This window comes from Podarcis tiliguerta (assembly GCF_965153285.1).
Source record: "Podarcis tiliguerta genome assembly, chromosome: Z".
NCBI classification, from domain to species: domain Eukaryota; kingdom Metazoa; phylum Chordata; class Lepidosauria; order Squamata; family Lacertidae; genus Podarcis; species Podarcis tiliguerta.
The window spans coordinates 8628906-8655271 of NC_139553.1; the positions used below are offsets into that span (position 1 = coordinate 8628906).

Sequence of the window (26366 nt, forward strand, 5' to 3'; positions counted from 1 at the left end):
CTGCTCCTGCCACAGGTGGCCTTCAGTGCCATGCAGATAATTGCTTTAAACATGCTCAGAGATATATCAACCAGCACTTCAGAAACATGAAGTTTCCAAGGGGCAGTGGAAACAAGCAGATTGGGGTCGGAAATTCCTAGGAACTCTGGAGTCATTTGCGGAAAGCGCACAACTGAGCAGCAGAGCAGAAGGTCTTAGGTTCAATTCCTGACACTTCCAGGTAGGGGTAGGAGCGCCCCTTGTCTGAAATCATGGAGAGCCAGTGAGCATAGACAACACTGAGATAGATAGAGCAATGGTCTGACTCGGTATAGGGAAGCTATGTATGCAGAAGGTCCCAAGTTCATTCCTAGCATCCCCACTTAAAAAAGTATTAGGTGGCAGACGATGGAGAAAACCTCTGATATCCTGGAGAGCACCTGCCAGTCAGAACCGTCAGCACTAGGTTAAACCATGGGTCACTAAAATGGTGTTTTCCAGATGTTGTTGTTTGCGATTCCCATCAGCCCTGACCATTGGCCATGCTGGCTGGCGCTGGCTGGAATTGTAGTCCAACAAACTCTGGAAGACAGCACATCAGCAGCACATCTTAGTTTGATGGACACAGAATTTGACAGGATATAAGGCTAAGTTCCCTATAAGACAGATACAGATACACACACACACACCATCTTCACTTGAATTTTATAACAAACCATTCACCACGATCCCCGTTTTAAAAGTAGATGATAAAGATTCTTCTCCCGCTTTTGCAACATTGGAAATTGTGCCCTAAAAATGATTAACATAGCCTTATTATTATTATTATTATTATTATTATTTCAATTTATGTACTGCTCTTTATCAAAAGATCCCAAGATGGTGTACAACAGTAAAAACACATTACAGAGCATCAAATATAGTGGCTTCAGATATTTGCTTTGGCACAATCCCCCATCACCACAGAACGAAGCATACTCTAAAATAAAATATAGTAGCAGTTTTGCGCAAGGCACCACTTGAGAATTCTAACAAACAAACAAAAATCTGTGCACTTTTGAAATCAGTGAGTAAAATCAGTCCACCATCTTGATTCAAAATGTCATTCAAACACAGGTGAAAACCTGTTCCTTGACCTCAAATTTGGGCTAAATTTTGATGGTGATATCTGAAGAGGTGTCCAAATGCAGAGCGAACAAAGAACCTTCCAAAATATACAGTAATATGTAAGGCAGATATGGAAAAAGCTACACAAGCGCGAGCCTGCCATAGGATCAGCCCTTTTGCTTTTCAATAGCTGATTATCTATAGCTTCTATGTCATTCATAAGAAGAGCCTGTTGGGTCAGGCTAAGAACTCACGTAGGGCAGCATTTTGTTCCCAGCAATTAGTATTATTATTTATTGGAAGTATCAGTACAATAAATAGCCACGAGCCATGTGTGGAAGATGGCGTAGGGAACCAAGGAGCCTTAAAGGGCCTGATCTTCAAATCACAATGTACGCCTGCGCCATTGGTTTAAATCACATTTAAAACATATGACCTCCCTCAAAGAATCTTGGGAACTGTAGCGTGGTTGAGGGTTCTGGGAATTGTAGCCTTAGGGGTGAACTCCAGTTCCCAGGATTCTTTTGGCGAAGTCATCTGCTTTAAATGTGTGGTGTGTACACAGCTGAATGGGGGGGGGGCTGGAAACAGGGAGCTTAGCTCCCTTATCTTTCAGCTACAATTTTCACAGTACTATGGGGGGGGGGGAGAGCATGACTGGTTGGACTGTATTTATGAATTGCACTTCTTTTAGAAAGTTAGATTATGACATTACTCATGAAATTAGCAATGAGATGCATTCAGGGGGACGGGACAGGCAGGCAAATAGCAGCTATGGCGATTGAATCCATCCCCTCTTTGTGTCACAGTTTGCATCAGGGATAGAAATCATTGCCATGAAATAAATAAATGCAAGAAGATTCTTTTCTCTCAAAAGTATTACTACTATTTAAAGGTAAAGGGACACCTGACCTTTAGGTCCAGTCGTGGCCGACTCTGGGGTTGCAGTGCTCATCTCGCTTTATTGGCCGAGGGAGGCAGCGTACAGCTTGTGGTCATGTGGCCAGCATGACTAAGCCACTTCTGGCTAACCAGAGCAGCACACGGAAACACCATTTACCTTCCCGCTGGAGCGGTACCTATTTATCTACTTGCACTTTGATGCACTTTCGAACTGCTAGGTTGGCAGGAGCAGGGACAGAACAACGGGAGCTCACCCCGTCGCGGGGATTCGAACCGCCAACCTTCTGATCGGCAAGTCCTAGGCTCTGTGGTTTAACCCACAGCGCCACCCGCCTCCCTCAATTACTACTATTTATTGTAGAGCAATTATAAATATTCCACTTATCTGCTTTGATATGTCCCCAGTAAAAACGTTTTTAATAATAATAATAAGACTGTGACTTAGATCAGGTATATAGAAAAGATAGCAATAATGATTTGGCTATAATTGAGGGAAGGAGTCAGTCTGTGTGTGGAAATGTTGTTGTAGATTTCCATTAAGGACACCCTACACCCCCCACAACCAGTCGTTATACAAGCACCACTGGGCCTGATGATCACACACACACACAAACACCCCTGATGCACAACTCTAAAAGCTGGAAGTGAAGCTTAGAAAGGCAAGAGGTGAAAAGGGAGAATTTGTAGGGTTGGGAGATGAGGGTTGCTGGCTTGTCAGTTACCGGGACGGGCGGGGGGCACAGGGGGGGGGGGAGTCAGTAGAGAGAGTGTGCCTCGACTGATTCCTGACCTCTCTCTCCTCTTCACCCTTTATTAGGGAACCACCAAGCCTCTGTAGGCAGCAATTAGCAGAGCCTCCCACCCAGTTTTCCCAGACTATAATCAGGCCCTTTGCTTCCAAGGGCAAAAGAGCAATTGTCACGAAGTCTGACTGCAACACAGTCTGCTCCCAAAGGCAGTAGCAGGAGGGAAAGCAGGCGGGAAATTGCCTTCCCAACAAGGAGCCATACATCCTGTTACCCTATGCCTTGTGGGAGGAGGGAGGGAGAGGGGGAGAGAGTGCTTTTGCCAACAGCCCTACAGTCCAGACTACGAAAAGTAAATTTAAACTGGCAGTGCTGTGTGCCAAGAGAGTCTAGACGGAAGAAGGCACAATCCAGGACTTCCACAACGTTTAACGGGCCAGTCTCTATCTGACCAACCTCGCAGGGTTGCTGGGAGGATATTTTTTGGGTGGGGAGGGACACCACACTCCATTTATGCCTTCCACAGTTTCTTGGGGGGAGATTTGGGATAAGAAGCCAAACCAGTAAATTCCAGAAAATAAAACATTACTTATTGATCCCTATGCGTCAGATGAAGAGAAACCTCCTGCCAGCATGCCTACAGGTTGAGTCCTCTGAGAACCATGCCTATTCCTTACCCCTCAAAAGGAAATCCTTTGCCTTAAAAGAAAGGCAGGTGGGTAAAAACAAGTGGGAAAGGCCCTCTGCAGATGCTCAGGGAAGCATCACTCATTACTTTATCTGTCTCCAGAGCTCAGTCGTAATAATTCAGGAGAGGTCCCCCAACTAATCCTAGTCCAAGATTAAGCCTATCTGAACGCAGGCTGAACGCATGACCTAGTCCTCAAAGGATTATTACATATTTATTTCATCAACCCCTGAGCATTTAAGGAAGGTGGGTTGCAAGGGGCAGGCAAGTGAAAGAGACTAAAGTGCCAGCTGCAAAGTTTTGGGTACCCAAGATTTTTCATGGAGAATATATTTGAAGCCACTCTAGGAACTTTCGTGGTCGAAGTGTGGGTAAGAAATGATTCAAATAAAATTTAAAACAGGGGGCTTCGAGCAGTGATCCTAAGCACCACGCAAGCAAACTCAGGGGTTTGTAGCACTTTATTCACATAGTTTCTTGAGTTTATTGCCACTTTCTGCTCCATGTGCACACAAGCAGCAAAGACGCACCCTTCTGCTGCGCACCGTTCCTCAGTCCTGCCACTCCCTAATTTTACAATCACAGCACCGAAACACACATTTTACTCCCCATTCCCCCACAAGAACACATTAAAAACCAAAGGCATCCCCTTCTTAATTTAAGATTGTGTTCCTTTGCACCATTAAGAGGCAGAAATCCATCAGGTGGCACCTTGCCCATCACTTGACCTTCAATGCATTGGGGAGGAAGCTCATCCAGTTCAATTTCAGCCTGCTACGCCATTTGTAATAGCTTAGACCTGCTTCACCCCTCAAAAAAGCCCTTACTTAAGAAACTTGGGGGGGGGGGTCAGTGTGTCGCATTAAGTGACACCTTTCTCCCTTCCTGTTCAGGTTCCCTCTTCAAAAAACACCTTTTCCAGAACAATTATCCCCATAATCCTCATTCCCAAAGTGCAAAGTATGTGTGATGACATTCCTGCCTGGGGGGAAGGGGAGACATAATTGGCAGTGGATCTTAAATTGGAGCTCTTAGGTCACTCAGTCTGAACTAAATTTCAGGGCTGCCATGAGGTTAATAAACGTGTGCAGTCGCATAGCACTCCTTAGAGGAAATAATAGGATATCATCATTATCACCACCATCCTTTTAAAGGTAAAGGGACCCCTGACCATTAGGTCCAGTTGTGACCGACTCTGGGGTTGCGGCGCTCATGTTGCTTTATTGGCCAAGGGAGCCGGCGTACAGCTTCCAGGTCATGTGGCCAGCATGACTAAGCCGCTTCTGGCAAACCAGAGCAGCACACGGAAACAGCGTTTACCTTCCCGCCGGAGCGGTACCTATTTATCTACTTGCACTTTGACGTGCTTTCGAACTGCTAGGTTGGCAGGAGCAGGGACCGAGCAACGGGAGCTCACCCCATCGCTGGGATTCGAACTGCTGACCTTCTGATCGGCAAGTCCTAGGCTCTGTGGTTTAACCCACAGAGCCACCCGCGTCCCATCTACTCCCATCCTAATTTAATATTCATACTTTTCCCCACTATCTGTAGGCTCCATGGGACAGAGACCTATTTGGTTTTTTCAAAAATCTCTGTATAAATACTTGTAACATCACTGTATAAATATTCTCAAGGGAAGAAGTAAGTTGGTCTTTAGGAACTGAGTGCCAACCTCTTCCTTGATTGAGAAAAGGAAGGACAATTTGCCCTCTATAGCTTCTTCAGCAACCCCCCCTCCCAAAACCATCCTCCTTAAACTCTCCCCTTCATCAGATTAGGTAAACCAAACAAGCCTTTGCACAGACTTGCTTCTTAAAAAGAGGCGGTACCTCCTCTCACCCGCTCCAAAGGCAGAGCGGGGAATGGAGACGGAGAGATTGAAGCAAAGGACTTGCAACGTGGAGAAGGGGGAAAAAGAAATGGGGTGTGTGTGTTGGGGGGGGGGGGAATCAGACTCCGATAGTACGAAGCCTGGAAAAAAATCAGCCAGGAGTTTCCCAACTTCTTAGGTTCCTCAGATTTCTAACACAAACACACACACTCCAAAAAACATATCTCGTTATGCCACCTTCTATCGAACCAGAATAGTGTGCAATATTCAGTATACTAGTACAATCATTTGCATAGGTAGGTAGCCCCTCCCCCTGCGAAAAGACATTTAAAATAATACCAAGATCAACTGGTTCCCCACAACCCCTCCCCCGCCAAAAACTTTTTTTTTTCAGCTAGACGGTTAACACATCCCCCTAAAAAAATCTCAAGTGGAATTCACATTATATCATACTTTGCAGAGGCCAGAATGATGTAAAATACTCAGTTAACCTAGCTTGCTATTATTTCCATGGGGAGGCAGTCTCCCCAGGACAAAAAAACAAAATCAGCCCCCACCACGCCTAAAAATGCATGGGGGGGGCACGACTCGAAGTTGTATCCAACCAAGTTCTCCTCGGAATAGACCCAATGAACCCAAGTTAGCCATGCCCACCAATTTCAAGATGGTCTACTCCGAGTAAGGGGAGCATCAGTGACAACCCTCAAACTGTATTGCGTCCAAGGTTAGTCGCGGTCAGAACAGACCCGCTGAAATAAAGACACGACTAATTCAGGCACATTCACTTCAACGGGGTCTACTCTGAGCAGGGGTGCCTGCCAACTTGAATAAAATGGGGGGGGGCAGATAAGCTCAACCCCGCATAATCGATCACATGATGCGGTGCACACGCACACAATTTGAATAGCAATGCCCATCAACTTTAGGGGGGACTCATATATTTTACTGGGGAAGTCAAAGACCCCTCAGCCCCTAGGAGTTGGCTCTGAGGAGAACTCGGCTAGAGTAGATCCTTCGTTTTGGGGGTTTTATTCCCCCTCCCCATCGCCAAGCTACACGGCGGATGTATCCAACGCTAGCCTTAATCTGAATGAATCCAGTGAAAAACGAGAGGCACGGTTCCCTTAGTCGTGCCAATATGTCTACTCGGAGGAGGGCTAGCATTGGATGCGACAAGAAAGTAACAATAATAATCAATTCAGACTTCCTGGGGTTGTTGTTTTGCAGCCGACAACATGCTCGGCCGGCCCGCGCCGAGAACCAAGACGCCTCACCTGCGATGAACTGCCGCCTGCTGTCGTCCAGGTGTGCCGAGATCACGTCCCCCATGGCGGAGAAGGAGAGATCGAGACGCAAGGAGAGGACGAAGAGGATAAGGAAGAAGCAGCGGCTGGAGAAAAGCCAAGCCCCGGCTAAAGGCGACGAGGAGAGGAAAACGAAGACGTGCCCCGCCAGGAAACCCACTCCATGAGCAAGCGAGGAATAGGCGGACGCGGTCCCAGCTGGCCTTGCCTCGCGCCCAACTCGCCTACAACTCCCAGGCTCTCCCTTCCCGGGGACACGCCTTTTCCCTTCAACGCCGCCCCCTTTCTTCTCCGTCTCTTGCTTATTATTTCTTGCGCTCCCTTGCAGACAGGCAGGCGGCGAGAGAAGAAAGAATTGTACGTGCGTGCGTGTAAGAGGTGTGGTTGTCTTGATTTCTCTTTTTTTGTTTGCTAAAAATGAATAAAATTTAAAAGCTGTTTCCGGTGTGCCACTCCTATTATTATTATTTAACTTTTATTTAAAAACTTGCTGCGCTGTGCCACAGCCACTATTTAATTGTGCCACTATTCGTAAAACCACAATGTGGCCATCGGACGAACGGCACTATGCAAATTTATGAAACTAAATAGTATTCTTATTTAAATTTTATTTTGAACCGATTTCCGCTGTGCCACTATCAATACAGTAAGAACTACAACTTACATGGGGTTACATTCTGGCGATCGTGCCCAAAGCCAAAATTTCATACAGTACAGTCAAAGCACATCGGGCGCAATGGCGAGTGGGATTGCGAAAGACTCCCCCCCCCCAGACGTCAGCCCCCATTCTGCCCCCCCGTTTTAATTTTTTAACAACTTTTTTTTGCCAAGTACATAAAGCTGAATGTGCACAAGTTAAACGTGTGTTGGCTGCAGGCTTACTGTATCAGCAATTAAATTTGATTTTAAAACTACCTGCACTCTGCCACTATTTAGTATTATTAATACTGTATTTAATTTTTAGTTATATAATTAGTTCAGCTCACTGCATGACACTATTAGAGGTTGATTAAGATGATCAGAAGGTTGGCGGATTGAATCCCCGCAACGGGGTGAGCTCCCGTTGCTCGGTTCCTGCTCCTGCCAACCTAGCAGTTCAAAAGCACGCCAGTGCAAGTAGATAAATAGGTACCACTCTGCGTTTCCCTGCGCTGCTCTGGTTCACCAAAGTGGCTTAGTCATGCTGGCCACATGACCCGGAAGCTGTACACCGGCTCCCTCGGCCAATAAAGCGAGATGAGCACCGCAACCCCAGAGTCGGCCACGACTGGACCTAATGGTCAGGGGTCCCTTTACCTTTACGCTTGCCTACCTGATCCTAGGCATGTCTACTTGCAAGTATGTCCCCCTGAGATTGATGGGACTCCCTCCCAAGTAAGCACGCATAGGATTGTTGCTTAACAGAAGCACATCCCACTTAGCTGAATGTGACTAACTCTGGAAAGCATGCCTGGAATTGCAGCCTCAAGGCTGTAGCCAATGTTAGCCCTACTCAGAGTAGACCCAATGAAATTGGTGGGTCTGTTGATTTCAGTAGAACTTAGCTGGATACCACACGTGGTTTTTCTACAGCAAACATCCGGCTATGTAACCCGGCAAAAGATTGGGGTGGGGTGGGTTGCGATCCTGCATACATTTCCTTGGAAGTGAGTCCCATTGGATTCCATGGGACATAACATCTAAACAGTCACTTGAGGATAGGCCTTTTTAGGTAAAATCCCATTCTCATTTCTCTAGGAGGAAGTGAGCAAAAGAGGGCCTTGCTTCCCAGTAAGCATACAGGCTGCCACAGAATTAAGATTAGTCTTGTTTGGCAATGTGCTGGCTTATACCACAATAAGTCTGTCAGTCTTTAAGATGCCACAGCCTCTCTGTTGGGTTTACAGCAATCTGGACATGTCAATAAAAAAATTAGAAGGAGCTATATCAACACGTGGCATGTGATCTGCAATGTGACAGTTTCAGTTTCCTTCCTTCCTTCTCATAATTGCAGGCTTCAGTTTAGTTCTCTAGATTTCCACATTAGTTTGTGATTTTTAAAAGTTTTTTTTTTAAGTCCTGCAAATTCATCAATATTTTAAGATGATTTTTTTTCTAATACACACATTTTTGTATGCAATTCTGCCTAATGTTTTTTTTGCAAAGCAATTTCCTCTTATAGGATACATTTTTGCATGTCCTTTTCACCAATACAGCACATGCACTTCTATATAGGCTTCACACAAATTTGGGATGGGGGGGGGGGAGAGCGGGTTGTACACATTGCTTGACTGGAGAACAGCATTACAAAAATTCAGAAAAGTTCAACTGCTGAAGCATATTCATCATTTGATCTGCATATTGTATTGGAAAGCATGAACTGTGGAAGGTCGCCTTTCATTGTACATCGAATCTGATGCAGAAGTGGATCCACTATGAAACTAATGAAGTTTAAGCCTCGGGCCCCTAATCCCGGAGGAGCCCCAGAACCACATTGCTTAAACGTTTTAAGTCTAGTAGACCCAATTTGAGTTGCACGACTAATATTCTTTGATTTTGTGGTTGTATACAGTGGTACCTCGGGTTAAGTACTTAATTCGTTCCGGAGGTCCGTTCTTAACCTGAAACTGTTCTTAACCTGAACCACCACTTTAGCTAATGGGGCCTCCGGCTGCTGCGCCACCGGAGCACCATTTCTGTTCTCATCCTGAAGCAAAGTTCTTAACCTGAAGCATTATTTCTGGGTTAGCAGAGTCTGTAACCTGAAGCGTATGTAACCTGAAGCGTATGTAACCTGAGGTACCACTGTATATTTCAACAATCCCAAAGTTTGAAAGTCAGTATCACAGATGTAAAAGGTTGTTGCAAACAAACCTGTTGAAGAAGATAACAGTGGCTCCCCAGCCCTTGCTGAGGATTGTGAAGGGGCCCCCATAACAGTTCAAGCTTCAGGGCCCCCAAAATGTAGGTCTTCCACTGATCAGACTTCTCCCCCATCCCAAATGACAATACGTTTCTTGGTGGTGTGTAGACTGTGCTCCTAGGAAGGAATCGAAGTGTCTTGTCCATCATCTCGACAACACAACACTAAGTAGGGCACAGAATGGTTACCCTTTGTAATTTGATGGTATTTCAAGTACCACCAGGCTCGTTGCTTCCCCCGCACTGTAAGTAATTTCACCCAGGAAGCCCTCTGTAAATATCCCTATGTTGGGATTCTAGGAGGGAGGGAATGGCATTGAGAAATGATGGATAACCTCTGGCCTACTGGGTGTTCACAGCCATGGCAAATGTAATCATCTTGATTAAAAGATTGTGCTTCTGCAAATTGATCCTATGTACATTTCATCAGACGTGAGTCTCATCAGTCAAAGCGTTTTCACAAACAACCAGAAGAAGAAGAGCTCTGGAGGATGGCCAATAGCCCATCTAGTCAAACATGCTGTTCTAATGGAGAACAGTTGCCCACAATTTCTGGGTCTATTAAGGCTTCAATGGGGAATTCAAGAAACTCAGGAAGACAGGTTAGAGCTAAATGAACTTTGGTGAAATGGATGCAAAAGCAAGGATCTCAGTCTCTTGAACCTTCCCCTTGACCAGCAAAGGTGGAATTATGTAAATATGATAACATATTTGAGCTTCGATGTTGTATCTCTCTTCACACAAGTGCCCATTAATGAAGCCTTGACAGCCATTCAAAACAAATACAATCCCCCCGAATACATCTTGGACCTGACCAACCACTGCCTAACCAACACGTACTTCATCCACAATGGACAAAGATACAAACAGATAGAAGGAGCACCTATGGGATCACCCCTCTCACCGGTCATCGCTAACCTGTACATGGAACACTTTGAAACCAATGCTTTAGACAAGTCAGAACACAAACCCAAACTTTGGCTCAGATATGTTGACGACACCTTTGTAATTTGGCCACACGGGAAGGAAAAACTGGATAGCTTCCTCACACATCTCAACAGCCTACACCCCAAAATACAATTCACTATGGAAATAGAAGCCAACAACCAACTTCCCTTCCTTGACGTCCTAATCTACAAAAAACCTGATGGCTCCCTAGGACACACTATCTACCGGAAAAAAACACACACCAACCGCTACTTACATGCACAATCACACCACCACCCTGCACAAATAAACTCCGTAGCCAAGACTCTCATCTCCAGAACCAAACGCCTGGCTGACGAAGACCACTTGACAACTGAGTTACAGAATCTCTCAAATGTGTTAATTGCCAATGGATACCAGCAAAACAGGGTTACGAAGCTAATCCAAAAAGAAACACCCCCCAAAAACCAAGACACAGAAGAAAACAATGGCATAGCCCTCCTTCCTTATATCAAGGGCACTACAGATAAAATTAGCAAAATCCTCCATAAACACAATATCAAAACAGCCTTTTGCACCAACCAAAAAATAGCCAATATCCTCAGAAACCCCAAGGATAAAATTCAGTTGGAAAACCAAGGGGTCTATGAAATACCCTGCAAAGTCTGCCCAGCCACGTACATTGGACAAACAAACAGACGAATAAATGCACGGATCGCAGAACACAAGAATGCCGTCAAAAAAGAAGAAAAAACTTCCTCTCTTTTCCAACACATGAAAGAAACAGGACACGAAATTAATTTTGCAGATTCCAAATTGCTCTTTAACATGGAACATCACCACAAGAGAATAATCATGGAAGCCATCGAGATAGAGAAACACCCTCACAACATGAACAAGCGTGACGACACATCCCGCTTGCCAGACATCTGGAAATTAGCCCTCCCCACAAAATCTGACACCAGATCCAGAGGCACACAGAACGCCATCACCAATCAACCACACCAGACCCAAACCCAGACCCTCTCCACAGATAAATTACAGACACCATCCAGTAGCCAAACCAGGGTGGCACCTCCGGATGCTGCACCCCCCTGCAATCCCTACACAGATCTGGCTGGCACAGGCCACAAAACCACAGCTCGCCCCTATACACGAAGCCAAGCCAGAGCACAACCAAGTGCAGTACAGCCATCTTCTCAGAAAAACTCTTCACAAAGTTCAAGAGTTCAAGACACGAAGGCTTTAGCAACTAATCCACACCTAATGACCCACCTAAGTGGGATTCAGGAAATCACTCAAGAAATCACTCAAGATATCCCTCAAGTAATTAAGGAACAAAAGAAGAAAAGGCACACTAGCCTGGGAACCTCCTCTCTGCCCAGAACATTGGAGGCTATACACCACACCTCCTCAACAGTATTTATAGGAACTCAAACACTGAGATCCTGCTCTGTTCCAGTAACAAGAAGCCGAAAGCACCAGCCTGAAGATGACGAGTGAGACCTCGTCGAAACGTCGCCTAGACACCCCAACTTTTACACGGGAAGACACCCGAGGACACCAAAACCTGCATGATAACATAATATATACACATCGACTTGATTTGTATAATGTATACAGGTCACAGAAACTGGGATAATGCAAACCTTGTTGACAGCAGCAGGATATGACCCTTTCCTCCTCCTTCCTTCAGCAGGGTTTCCAGGGTGATTAGGAACAGAGGAAGCTGCCGTATACGGAGTCAGACCCATTGTTCTAGCTAGCTCAGTATTGCTTGCATTGACTGGCAGCAGCTCTCCAGAGTTTCAGGCAGGATTTCAGCCCCACCTGAAGACGCTGGGGATCAAACCTTGGATCTTCTGCATGTCAGGCATTTGCTCTACCACTGAGTGACGGGCAGGGGTGGCCCATTCCATTTCAGTGCCTGAGGTGAAATGAGAAGATGCTGCCCCACTGCTGTCATAGCCTCAGTTACTGGGGTTGTGTGGTGGTTTCTGGCTTCCAGCAAGATCTCACAGGGCTCTTGTAAGAAGCTGCCACCATTGCTACTTCTCTGTGCTTCTCAGACAGTGGTGGGGTGCCTACAAGATTGCCAGAGAAGTGAAAAGAAGTAGCTGCAATTTCTGGCAAGATCTTGCTGGAACCTGGAACCTGCCTCAAATTGCCTGGTTAAAAGGCTGCTCCTTGCTACAGTACTTCTGTACCAACAATGTTTTCATAGAATCTTAAATAATATAAATATGGAGTTGGAAGGGGCCTTAAGGGTCACCTAGTACAACCACCTGCGACACGGGAATCACAGCTAAAGAATCATTGACAGATGGCCATCCAACATTTGTTTAGAAACCTTCAATGACTGAGAGTCCTCCACCTTCCAGCGGTGTCTGTTTTGCCCGATACCTCTGTTTGCTTAAGTGAGCCTTGACAGCTGGTGGCTATTAGCTTTGGACACACTCCAAATGCTTGAGTATTGGTGGCCGGAATGTAGTCAGCAATGGGGACAATTAATCAATTTGTGAGCACTTAGGGAAAAAATACTGTGATTACTGAGATCCAGCATAGATTTCTCAAAAACAAGTAATGCCAGACAAATCTCTATTTCCCCCCGTTTCTTTTAGAGTTACAAGATTAGTGGATCAGGGAAATGCTGTGGATGTAGTATGTCTTGATTTCAATAAGACTTTTGACAAAGCCCCCATGATATTCTTGCAGAAAAGCTGATAAAATTTTGGCTGGTAAAACTTAGGTGGATTTATAGCTGGTTCACTGACCAAAAGGGTGCTCACTAATGATTCCTTGTCATCCTGGAAAAATGTTACAAATGTGGTGCTATAGAGTTCTGTCTTGGGACTGGAGTTGTTCAACATTTTTATAAATGACTTGGGTGAAGGTATTGAGGGGATGCTCATCAATTCTGCAGAGGACACCAAACTGGGAGGGGTAGCTAATACTGCAGAAGACAGAATCAGGATCAATATGTCTTTAACAGACTGGAGAACTGGGCCAAAAATTACAAAATGAATTTAAATAGGAATAAATGTCAGGTTCTGAGATAAGACGGGGGAAACCTGGATTGCCAGTAGTACATGTGAAAAGGATCTACGAGTCTTAGTAGATCACAAGCTCAGCATGAGTCATCAGTGTGATGCAGCAGCCCAAACAGCTAATGCTATTTTAGGATGCATCAACAGAAGTATAGTGTTCAGATCAAGGGAAGCAATAAACCACAGAGCCTAGGGCTTGCCGATCAAAAGGTCAGCAGTTCGAATCCCCGCGATGATGTGAGTTTCTGTTGCTTGGTCCCAGCTCCTGCCTACCTAGCAATTCGAAAGCACATCAAAGTGCAAGTAGATAAATAGGTACCGCTCCTGTGGGAAGGTAAACGGCGTTTCCATGCGCTGCTCTGGTTCACCAGGAGCGGCTTAGTCATGCTGGCTACATGATCCAGAAGCTGTACACCAGCTCCCTCGGCCAGTAAAGCAAGTTTTACCCCAGAGTCGTCTGCGACTGGACCTAATGGTCAGGGGTCCCTTTACCTTTACCTATTCCCCCTTGGTCAGACCACATCTGGAGTACTATGCCCAGTTCTGTGCACCTCAATTTATGAAATATATTGACAGGCTGGAATGCATGCGGAGGAGGGCAACCAAGATGATCAAGGGTATGTTTAGCCTGGAAAACAGCAGACTGAGAGAAGAGATGATAGCCATCTTTCAATATCTAAAGGGCTGTCACATGGGAGATAGAATAAACTTGTTTTCTCCTGCTCTGGAGAATGGCTCCAAGTCTGACTAAACATCAGGAAGAACTTTCTGACGTTAAGTGATATTCAACATTGGAACCGTCTCCCTCAGGAAGTTGTGGACTCTCCTTCTTTGGAGGTTTTTAAGCTGAGTTTGGGTCGCCATCTACCATGGATGCTTTAGCTGAGTTTCCTGCATTGCAGGCGGGAGGACTAGGGTCCCTTAAATCTCTACATCTCTATAGTTCTATCATATGTCTTTCCTTGCGACTTAAGTACAGGGTCACTGGCAGGGGAGGTAGGTACGATGTTGCTTTAACGACTAGTGTTGTTGTCTGACTGGATACTTTCCCGATCCCTCCCTTCCCACTCAACTTGTAAGTTTATAAATAAAAATGTGTCCCCAAAGCACTATAAAGGCTTCGTTTCTCACAAGGAAAAGGACTGTGTCACAGTGCCCCAGCAATTCCTTTCCCCATTTGTAGAAGCCAGGAGGCTGGAACAACATGCCATCAAATCCCGTCTTTTGGAGTCAGCATTTATTTACAGATCCTCATTTGTCTGAGGTGGGCGGGAAATGTTCTTGCATTTGAGAAGTAAAGGCCATCTTACAAATGGCAAAATCTCCCCAGTGGAACAATTCTATATCCCCCCCCCCCCAAAAAGCACCTCCCCATTACTTCCTGGCACCCAGGCTGTGCAGAACTCCTACAGCTGCAATTTTCTTGTTGCTGAGTGTGTCAGGAGCAAGCTTTGCTCCAAGTTCATGGACAAGGCGAAGGACTGAGGCTCAGGGGTATAGCATCTGCTTAGCATGCAGAAAGTCCCCTTCTCCCCAGGCCACACGCATCACTGGCCTGGCCTCACACTATCCTTGTTTCTGCCAGACTGGCAAGCACCCTTGAACTCACATTGTGCCTCTTGCTTGCCTGAATGGAAGACAGAGAGGTGTTTGTAGGAACTTGCCTGTTGTAGAAGGATTGACTTTCACATTCATTGCTACACTGGCTTTCGCCACTTTCCCCGCCTTCCATGGATATGTGGACCTTGGAATGTTGCTCAGAAGGGAGTGTGGCCCTCTGGGTGAAAAGGGCCCCTGCCTCTCCTACCACCACCACTGTGTGCAGCAGCTGCTTCTTGGAACCACATCTCCCCACCCTGCACTGCTGCCTTTGCCGCAGCCACGATTGCAAGAGTTCCCTTGCCCAAGTCGTTCTCATAAACCCAGTTGTGCAGGCTTCCTCCTGCCCTAATCTCCAGGTGTGTCCTGCAGAGACAGGATCCAGAAACAGGGGAAGGTGTGGGAACTTCAACCTAAGCGAAGAAGTGGGGAGGGATGACTTGGGGGGGCGGGGGGCGGGAGGTGGAGAGTTATTGGCCCATGGCCTGTGCTCTCCCTCCCTCCCTCTCTTTGCGTAAACACACCTCTTCCAGCACCTACTTTGCAAAAGGAACATGGCTGAGGCGTCTCCTGTCTGAGCCCTCCTCCTGTTGGCCTAGTGGGTAGGTGCCAAATGAATGCAGAAGTGGAAAAACTGAATCGAGGTGTTTGCTTTACAGGAAAAAGTGAGGGAGGGGGGCAACGCTCTCGTGTGCTGGCTTCTTTCTTTCCTCCCACCCCAAAGCCGTTTCTTAAAGATTCCCATTTAAATTGGGCACCAGAGCGTAGGCTGAGCAGACCTGTGCAAACAGAGGTACATAGTTTGAGACTTCCTGGCCAGCTTTAAAACTGAAAATGAGTTGAACAGAAATCCTGAGCAAACCTACCAGGACACTCTCCTCCCTTCTCTGGTAGACACACAGCCCAGTCTGTAAACCTGAGCAAGCACCCGTCCTAAAGATTGGAATTTCTCTCTTTCCCCAAACCATAAAGGCTTACAGAGAACAGTCAAGGAGGTGTATCTGGTGCTAATAATCAGCAGCATTGCTTAGACTCTGGACCCTGCCAGATGTCCTTTTTATTGTGCAATTGTGATTATTTGTGCATGTGATTTATTGATTTGTTGTTCTATCTCTATTGGTTTATTGTTGTTCTATCTCACCTTTTTCTCCAAGGAGCTCAAAGCAGTATGCATGGTTCTCGTCCTCCCCATTTAATCCCAACAACCATGCATGGTAGGAAGTGCTGAGAGGGAGTGGCTGGCCCCTGGTTACCCCGTGAACTTCATGGCTGAGTACAGATTAAAACCCTGGTCTCCGAGGTCCTGGTCCAATACTCTGGCCCCTATGCCAATGCTGGCTTCAGGACAGCTCTAGGCAATCCCACTTTCAACAGCTTGCACCTGCAAACATTTCAGTGTTGAGAATTCTGCATTGTTTCCAGTCTGTGCATGTCCCATCGCTTCATGTTGAAATCCTTCACATTTTATACCACACATTACATTGGGGCATTTTGCCAGCTGGATTAGGCCATTGCCCCATCTAGTCCAGCATCCTGTTCTTCGCCCAGTGGTCAGCCAGATGTCTATAGGAAGCCTGGGCAGGAACGAAACAGCAGTCTCCTTACTTGCGATTCCCAAAAGCTGATATTCAGTGGCACAACGTCTCTGACAGTGGAGGGAGAGCATGGCCATTGGCCATTGATAGTCCTGTCCTCCATGGATTTGTCTCATCCTCTTTTTAAAGCCATCTAAATTGGTGGCCATCACTACCTTTTGTGGGACAGAGTTCCATAGTTCAACTATATTCTGGGTGAAGGACTCACTTTAATGTGTCCTGAATTTTCCAACATTCAGCTTTGTTGTATTCACTTCTTGGAAGAGTGGAAGAGCACACCACCCAGCTGGCAATAACGTGGCAAGCATCATTGTGGAAGCATCTCAGAACAACTAATAAAGCAGAATGCTGTGGGGACAGCCCACTACTGACACACTATCACTGCATCGGAGGGATGTAGAACACACCTGCAGAAAAAACCACCCATATGCAGGGGCCCTTTTTGGATCTTAGGAGACTGTAATACTCACCTCAAATAAGAAGTGATCCTTAAGACCGCCCTCCCCTTTCCCCCCACCTGATATTTCAGTCTATGCCAGAGAAGATTCCTGCACTGCACTCATTTTCTTCCAGGCTCCCAGACCTTCTCTTCTGTCCCAGTTCACTGACCAAGCTGAAGGTGCCACTGCCAAGTGACAGGGGAGAGAGAAGGGAAGGAGAAAAGTATCCTGCCCCTCCTCTCCAAGCTGTGGTTCTCCAGATGTTCTTGGACTCCCAGCTCCCATCAGCCTGAGCCAGGATGGCCTATGTCCAGTTGGTAGAGCATGAGACTCTTAATCTCAGGGTTGTGAGTTCAGGGGGTTGGACTAGGTGGCCCGCATGGTCACTTCCAACTTCACAATTCTGTGATAACATAGGGAGGCCTACAGGCTCCCCATCCCCATATCTCGTACCTACGGGACAGCCTCTCCCGGTATGCCCCACAGAGAGCCTCAAGGTCCACAAATAGCAACACCCTAGTGGTCCCAGGCCCTAAGGAAGTTAGATTAGCTTCAGCCAGAGCCAGGGCCTTTTCAGCACTGGCTCCGGCCTGGTGGAATGCTCTGTCTCATGAGACCAGGGCCCTGCAGGATCTGATTAATTTCCGCAGGGCCTGTAAGACAGAGTTGTTTCGCCTGGCTGTTGGCTTGGAGCTGATTTGATTCCCTCCCCTTCTTTCTTTTTTCTTTTCCTTTCTCCTCCTGCAATGAGGCTACATTTTAACGTTTCAATATTTTAATGGATTTTAATTTTGTTTTTAAGTTGTATTCATTCAACTTGTTTTTATTATTGCTTGTTAGCCGCCCTGAGGCTGGGGAGAGCGGGGTATTAATAATAATAATAATAATAATAATAATAATAATAATAATAATAATAATAATAATCCCTGTTCTAGATTGGGGGGGGGCATGCAGAGAAAGCAGTCTGCCTCCCTTACCCCACCCACCTTTGATGTGGACTGAGATTGTAGCCAAGGAGCAAAGGAGGAGAGAAACTGTGAAAACCATTCCTGGGTATGATCTTCAAGACTTTGTAAATACAGTGTTTTCCCCTGCCTGAGCTGCCTAGGTGAGAGAGAGCCAGATTCTGCAGCCTGCAGTGTGCCTGCAGTATGCACAAGGTATCCCATTTCCTCTGTTTTACCACTGCTTTCCTTGGCAAACACAGCAGGGAAACATTCTCAGAGATTCTGCCAGCCCTTGGCTGGGAGGTGTCCTCCTCCTGTTGAAACATGCTTCCCAGCCACTTCCGGATTGAAAAACACGTTATAATCTGTGTAACTGTTACTGGAGGGGTTGCTGTGCTCTTTGCTTGTGTCCTGGGCTAGGAGAAGTGGTGTTGTGAGGGCTACAGCTAAGAAGCACCCCTTGGGGAGTCTAGGCAAGGTTTTGGTGAGAAGGTGTGTAGCCTGACTGCTAGACTGAAATCTTCCAATCCGTTTTGAGAGGAAAGCAACTCTGCCCCAAAAATGAACTAGGACTGGGGTGAACTTTGCAAGAGGTGAGCGGCAAGGTTGGGACCATTTGGTGGTTTGCAGTATCAAACCAGAGCATCTTGCAAGACTTCCTCTGCAAAGCCTTTCTCTTGGATTTGTGTTGCGTCCTCCCTCCCCGGATATCAGAGTGGCATATATGGTTTCTTTATCCCTTCCCTTTGTTGTCACAACAACCGTATGAGGTAGGTTAGGCCAAGAGACAATGATGGCACATAAATAACTAGCACATCACACCAACTCTTCGAAGGGATAAAAGGCCCTCAGTGAAGAGAATGCACCAAATCTACTCTCCCACCAGCCTAGCAAACATGGCCAATGGCCAGGGATGATGAGAGTTGTAATTCAGCAACATCTATAAGATCAAAGGTTCTCTACTTCTCTTCCTCTCCTCTCTCAATGTCAGCTAGTATCTTCAAGACCAAAGTCATAACCCCCCTCCCCTGACAATAAATGCCTTCCTTCTTATCTCAAAGGGCTCTCCTATCTGAGGTTTAGGACTGCCATGAGTCATTGCTCCTCTTAGAAAGCTGACCAAAAGTATACTTAGCAATTTAACCCTTTTCCTAGCAAGGCTTTTTTTGAACATAAAAGAAAACAACTGTCCATTTCTACCTATGAAAAATTAAACATTTCCAACTTAGTTTCTATTTAGAAGCATTGTTATGAGGACCGGGGACGAGGGAGAGAGAAAATGCTATTTTCCCCCAGTTAGAAATCCATTTATTAAAAACCCATAAAAACAAGCATATTGGTAGGAAGTAGTACAAATCAAATCCGAATGACTCCTCCTCCTCTGCAGCTTCTCCTCTTCAAACATGATTCCCCCCTTCTTAGAAAGGAGCTTCAGTGACTCTGTGATGCTCTCTAGTGGCTACAAATTAAGTTACTGACAAAACAAACAAACTTTTTTGGTATCTTGTGGAACATGAGGCATTTTGCATCATTAGTGTTCCAGATTCCTCGGGAATTTGTATTAAACAGGGTGGGCATAGGACCCGAAAAAAAGGACCTTCCTTGTTTATGGAAGACAGTTCTTTATTTGAATGCATTCTCTTGTTCCAAAAATCCAAATCTACCTGTTTATTTAACAAAATTTGAATGCCCCTCGATTGTAATAAAACTGATCACTATATAATGCATTTCTAGTTAAATCATAGTCATTATTCCTAAATTGGCATCTATCCACATATATCAGCAAGTGCAAATTTAGTTCACTCTCTTTGTTTTGTGATGCATCCAGGGGCGTAGGAAGGGGGGTGCGTGGGGGGTGCAGCCCACCCCGGGTGTCATCCTTGAGCGGGGTGACAAAATGGCACACTGCGGGGAGTGGCACTTACTGCAGGGCCTGGCCTGCAGTGCGCCCGAGCCACGCATCGCTCCTGGGAGTGACGCAGTGGCTCGGGGCCCTGCACTGCTCGAAAACAGCAGCGTGGGGCTTGTGTCTGCTAGGCAGACTACATGGGCAGCTTGCCCCGCCCCTGCTGCTCTGGGTGCTGGAGCAGCTAGCTAAGCTCCTGGATACATCCCCTTTGTGATGTGCATCTTAATTGATTGATCTCCTGCATTTGTCTGTTGATGTTCACAATGCACAGTAGCACATAGTCAGATGTTAGATTTTCATTCCTCTCCAAAATGAGGGGGGAGAAACACTGGAATGCTTTTGCTTTACAAGGACAAAATGAGGCAGCGGTGGACCAGTTTTTGCAATTGTGTCTTTTCACACAGAGAGGAAAACATGCCTCAGGTTTTGCAGTCCTTGAAATAAAATAAAACGCCAAACCAAGTTCTGGAATCCTGCACTTTTCAAGTTGTTTTAAACCAAGAAAGGGGCAGGTCTGATGTGGCCCACCAGGCCTCTCCCTAGGCCAGGGAACCTTAGGCACAGGGGACAAATGTGGCCCTCTAGACCTCTCTATCTGGCCCTCAGGCATCTCCCTAGGCCATGCCCCTCACCAGCCCTGTTTTGTACCCTCCTAGGGTCTTTTTTGCCTGTCTGAAATGTGTCCTTGAACTCTGATAATGCCTCTTGCTTGTCTGGATGGGAGATAAAGAGGAGTGTGCGAGTGCATGTAGAAACTAACCTACTGTACTGAATTCAAACACTGAGGGCAAAGGAAAACAGGTCAGCTGACATTACTGTGAATGACAGGTGTGAAGTTCTACCCCATTCCCATCAGAGTTGGCCTTCAGGCTGTGGGGGATATATGGATCTGGGCCGTGGGTTGGATCAAGTTCCTTACCTCTAATTTAACATGCTAAGTGTTATGCTTCTCAGAATAGAACGCTGCAGATTCATGGGAACAGAGGGCCACAGATTATACAAAACAACAGCAAAGTCACCTTGGACTGACCCCATGAAAGGGACCACAGGTTATTTGTGCAATTCAGCACTTCAAAATAGGACTAATGCTGATTGCATTTAGTTCCACTAAGCTGCATTAATTTACTGGCTGAATTTTACAAATGTAATTAAGGGTTAATATGTTTCTAAAGGCACAACAACTTTAATAGGTACAGACCAGGTTGAAAATCAACAGGTTCAATTTTTCCCCATCACTGCACACTGGAGGAAAGAAATTGCACCAGGATTCTGTGATTGTTAAATATAAAGACCATAAAAAAGAGTACGCAGCCTCCCTCAAGGTCATAGCTGTCAACTTTTCCCTTTTTTAAAGGGAAATTTCCTTATTCCGAATAGGATTCCTCACAAGAAAAGGGAAAAGTTGACAGCTATGCTCAAGGTAACTCAATAACATCTCCACTGGGACTTAAATTAACACCTTTTTACATATAGAAATGAGTTGTAAAACAATATCCTTCAGAAGGAATGCAACTTTAGACAAAGAACTCATAAATAGGAACAGTAGCTTTTAAGGGCCACCTTGTTCTGTACAAGATTTTCTCTCTTTTCTCTGAAGTTTTACTTCCACAAGAGGAAAGAGGCATTCATTTGTTCAAAGTCAACCTTAGCTGAAGCAAACAGGCCCAACCGTGAACCCGAACTGATGAGAGACGTCCCCATTGTGAAACACAGCTAGGTCACGAACAGGCAAAAGGGTAAGGTCCTCCGTGGAGAAATGGAAGATGGTGTCAATGATAGAAGATTCATTGTCCAGCTGAAATATGCAAGGCAGAATTATTGGGCAAGAGCCAAATCGGAGCCAAATATTTCATTTTGCAGCACAAAACCTTCACACATGCAACTTGCTAGACTATATTGTTTTGAAGATAGTCTGAGAAATGTGTGTGAATAATTTCCCATAGTGCTGGCAGGTCAGATCTGTATCTGCCCTACCTGTTGCAAGATAACATTGACAGGTGGGCATGGCCACTGTAATGGGAATCAGCCAATTCCCCTTACTCAGACTGCATTAAGGATATTGTTAGAAGAATCAGCTTAATCAAATCAAATTAGGAATTTGTTAAGAATGTTTATGCAGGCCAAACCCAGCCTTGAGCGAGTCTGATGGAGAGCAGGCACCCTGTTCTTCTTGCTGAATCTGGCACCCAGCTCAGATAATGCAGACATGCTTTTCCTCTGAGAAGGTGACCTCATTTTTATGCATGCATAAAGCTAAGGTGAGGGGATGCCTCCATCTAATTTATAGGCCTGTGGACTCCACTTATGTAGGTTCTCCCAAGCAGCCGCTTTTCTGTTTGACCAAGTAAAGGACCCTCCTAGTGTCCTCTTTATTGGCTTTCCCCTTATGCATGAGGAGAAATTCCTCATATTTTAGGGTGGACATAATGATGGTGCTTTTCACTCCTGTTCCACTCCATTAAAATTGTAAGGAAGGGGGTATAGCTCAGTGGTAGGGCAACTATCTTGCATGCAGAAGGTCCCAGGTTCAACCCTTGGCATCTCAAGGCATGCCTGGGAGAGATTCCTTGATTGAAACCCTGGAGAGCTGCTGCCAGTCAGTGTAGACAATATTGGTTTGACTCAGAGGCAGCTTCCTATGTCAGTCATGCATTTCCTTTCACTTACTGTGCATCCTTCAAGGACGGCCACATAACTCTGCTCTTGGGAGTCGGTAAGGAACTTGATTTCTTTTTCCAGCTGCAGCTTGCCCCCATCTGGATGGGGTCTGCAGGAGTACGACACCTTCTGGGTGGCCAGGCTGCTGTGAAGCTTCAGGAAACGGAGCTGGACGGTGGTTGTATCCTGGTACTCCAGCTGCAGCAACCAAGAGAGGGCAGAGGGTTAGGAGTTGGCCAAAGCTGGTCAAGCTTGCAGGGCTGAACACTATCTTGTGTGTGTGTTGAGGGGTGTGGGGATATCATCACACCTCATGTAGAAAGCTAGCATGTCAGGAGAGAAGGGTTCCAACCAAACACACCATTTCTTTCTACCTACTTTGGTGCTCCTGCCATTTAGGACTGCATTTTAAAATGCAGATAGAGGGATTGTATGTGCAAATGCACCTGGAACACTAGGATATCAGGGGAAAGGCTAAAACTCCTTTCTGCTCAATAAGTTCAAATTCACCAGGTCACTTAGGCAAGCCCCACCCCCCTCTTTGTTGAAGCACAGTTCCCATAATTGCTGGTCATTTCCCATGCCTGCTGAGGCTGATGGGATTTGTACTTCAGCACTCTCTGCAGGGCCAAAGGTTTCCCACACCTGATGCAGAGGATTGCATGTAATAATAGGCAAGTCAGGTACGACATTATGACAACTAAGTAGGGATGGAGAAGGTGCTTGGTTTTGTTTGCATTGGAACTACCCAATTCACAGTTCTTGAATGAATACATAAACCAAAATACAGCTATCCTTTGAATTTTTTGCTTCTCTGAATTTTGCAATGCAGTTCTCCGAGCAAACATCATGTAGGAAAAAATGCACATATTAGAGAATGGTGTGCATAAAAATGTATTACAATTAGGGGAAAATTTATTGCATAGGGGTGCGTATTAGCCAAAACTGGAGCCAGAAATGTGCCTGTTACGAGACATTTGTACCAAAATGCTGATGAGCTTTCCGGAGGGAAAATTTTGTGAAGGAACTTCAGTGTTGCTTACAGAGAAGCTTACCATGAAACCACCAGGCAGGGAACTGAACCACTGGAAGGTGTTTTCCAAAGCATATGCCCTCAACCAGGCTTTGATGGGGACCTGATGGTTTAAAAACACACAGAGAGTTCATCAAAGATCACAGATTTTTACAATGATTAGAAACCGCTGTTGGGCACAGAGCAGTAACTCACAGCAAGGCTTTCAGGGTGGCTGCCCCTGATTTGTGGGAACAGCATCCCTGTTGAGATACAACTGGCAGTCCCACTCCACTGTTTGCATTATCCGGAAATAATTGAAGGTCTTTTCATTGTGATGCCAGGCACCTTCATTATGCAGTTTCCATAACGAGCTGAACATGCATCTCTTTATCCTGGCTTTTGACATTATGTGTGTGTATGTGTGTGTGTTGTTTAGTCGTTTAGTCATGTCCGCCATGGACCAGAGCACACCAGGCACTCCTGTCTTCCACTGCCTCTCGCAGTTTGGTCAAACTCATGTTAGTAGCTTTGAGAACACTGTCCAACCATCTCGTCCTCTGTCGTCCCCTTCTCCTTGCGTCCTTCATCTTTCCCATTATCAGGCTCTTTTCCAGGGAGTCTTCTCTCCTCATGAGGTGGCCAAAGTATGGATGCACCCTATTCTTGTGATGGTAGTTTGTTTTAAACTGCTTTTGATATTGTATTTTTAAATTGCTGCAACCTGCCCTAGGTCTTTATGGTGAAGGGTTGGTAAGAAATTGTAATCAGAGAATCAGAGAAATGTAGAGTTGGAAGGGATCCTGAGGATCAACTAATCTGCAGGGAAGAGTATTTTGATATTATTATTTAAACACACACACAACACAGCCAGCTAAGAAGCACTTTGCAATTAATTACACAGCAGCACTGTGGCAATGGCACATATGATCATAGCACTGTAGAGTTGAAAGGGACCCTGAGGATCATCTAGTCCAACCTGCAACCCTGCCATTATCATCACTATCCTCTTACCAACTGAGATGATGATGATAACGATGTTGATAACTACAACAACAATAACAACAATTTTAAGCTGTTTTATGGTATGTTTGTAAACCACCTTGAGATGCATGTAAAAGGTGATCATTATGTTTATTAGTAATAACAATGATGTAATCAGTGATTTTAACCTGTTTTCAACTGCTTGTAATATTGTATTCTTTAACGGCTTTAAGCTGCCCTGGGATGTTGCAGTGAAGGGTGGGTTAATAATTGAAATAATAAGAAGCAAAAGGATAATATGTTAGCTGTTTTTATTGCATGCATGTAAAAGGAGAATCATACATTGAATCATACATTTAATAATAATAATAGTAACAGCAACAGCAATGGTGCTGGGTGCATGACTGAGCTTTCGCCCTGCTCAGAAACCTTAGAATTCTTACTTGGTTTTGCACAGGAGAAATACAAGTCTCTCCCCCAGCCGTGAAGTTGCAAAATGCCACCAAAGAGTCTTGCGGGCTGCCTTGGTTGGGGTCTATGTAGTAATGCCCTGAAATGAAACAAATTTCCTTTATAACTAGCCTGCTAAGAGACTAAGCAGCATCATGCTTTCCTGTTGGCTGCAGAGGAAGCCCCCTTCTCCCCAGCCAGCATAGAGAGGCAGGTAGCAAGGATCTTAGCAGGCTGATAGAACAAATGGGCCTCCTACCAAACAGGCCTGTGGAGGAGGATACAGAGCCGAGTCAGCATTGAGAACCAAGCTGATTGGCAGAGGAGCCTGCACACTTGCCTGCATGGAATTTCTGGTAACCCAAGGCTATTAGGAAAGTTGCATTGCAAGATAATGGTAATATTTATTTATTTTTATCTTTATTTGATTTGTTTTCTAAAGAGCAAACAACCAAACAGCGAAGCGAAGCAATTGTAAAAAGAAAAAACCCAAGCTTTAAAGGACTTCCAAATCAGGACTTCTTAGCTCCTCTAGCTGAGGGGTCAGAAATTTTTTTCAACAGGGGGCTGGTCCACTGCCCCTCAGTCCTTGTAGGGCACCGGACTATATTTTGAAAAATATAAATACCCTGCAAGCCGCTCCCGCAGCTGCCTCCAGATCTGGAGGAGGAACGCACTCTGCATGCGCTCAGGAGCATGTCTTGGTGCTGCCTGCTCACCAGCATTGTTGATGAGCAGCAGCCACTCCATTGGCCCATCTCCACGGAGCTCCCAGGTGGTATGCACCACGCACTGCGACCCGTCGTCGAAGGCCAGGTCAGCAGGCAATCTCTTAGCCTAACCTACCTCACAGGGTCGGGAGGATAAAATAGGGAGGAGGATACCCATGTATGCCACCTTGAGATCCTTGGAAGATAAAGGTGGTATATAAATGTAATAAATAAATAAACGAGTGCGCTGAGCGATAGATGCAATTCTTACTGTTGTTGAATGATTTAGAACAGACAGACAGCAAGTACTTCTTCATACTGTGCATAGTTAAACTATAAAACTTGCTCCTGCAGGGGGCAGCAATAGCCCTCAGCTTGGATGGTTTTAAAACAGGCCTACAAAGAATCATGATCGAGCTACCAATGGCTACTAGCCATGATGGCTTTGCTCTGCCTCCGTGGTTGAAGGCAGTATGCCTCTGAATACTAGTGGCTGGGAATTGCAGGTGGGAAGAGTGCTGTTGTGCTTGGGTCCTGTTTAGGTCAACAGTTGGGGCATCTGGTTGGCCACTGTGAGGATTCTGGACTAGATGGGTGTCAGGGAACTGCCATTGGCTCAGGGGCGAGAG

The 26366-nt window shown here is 45.7% G+C and overlaps 3 protein-coding genes across 3 annotated transcripts in view; 1 reads left to right on the top strand and 2 right to left on the bottom strand.

The window, feature by feature from the left end:
• NIBAN2 (niban apoptosis regulator 2) overlaps positions 1-6846 on the bottom strand; it is a 101085-nt gene extending 94239 nt beyond the window's left edge. Inside the window, exon 1 of the mRNA XM_083422983.1 lies at positions 6529-6846. Within this exon, the coding sequence (XP_083279109.1) occupies positions 6529-6583 (55 nt within the window). The 5' untranslated portion in view covers positions 6584-6846. The remainder of the gene's footprint in view (positions 1-6528) is intronic.
• SLC31A2 (solute carrier family 31 member 2) overlaps positions 1-26366 on the top strand; it is a 526804-nt gene that overhangs the window by 108712 nt on the left and 391726 nt on the right. The gene's annotated exons all lie outside the window — the stretch shown is intronic.
• The window catches only part of LOC310669227 (uncharacterized protein), a 142906-nt gene continuing 136607 nt past the window's right edge, over positions 20068-26366 (bottom strand). Inside the window, exons 64-67 of the mRNA XM_083422836.1 lie at positions 25021-25127; positions 23637-23717; positions 22591-22779; positions 20068-21718 (exon numbers count right to left, since the gene is read on the bottom strand). Coding sequence (XP_083278962.1) covers positions 21569-21718; positions 22591-22779; positions 23637-23717; positions 25021-25127 — 527 coding nt within the window. The 3' untranslated portion in view covers positions 20068-21568. The remainder of the gene's footprint in view (positions 21719-22590; positions 22780-23636; positions 23718-25020; positions 25128-26366) is intronic.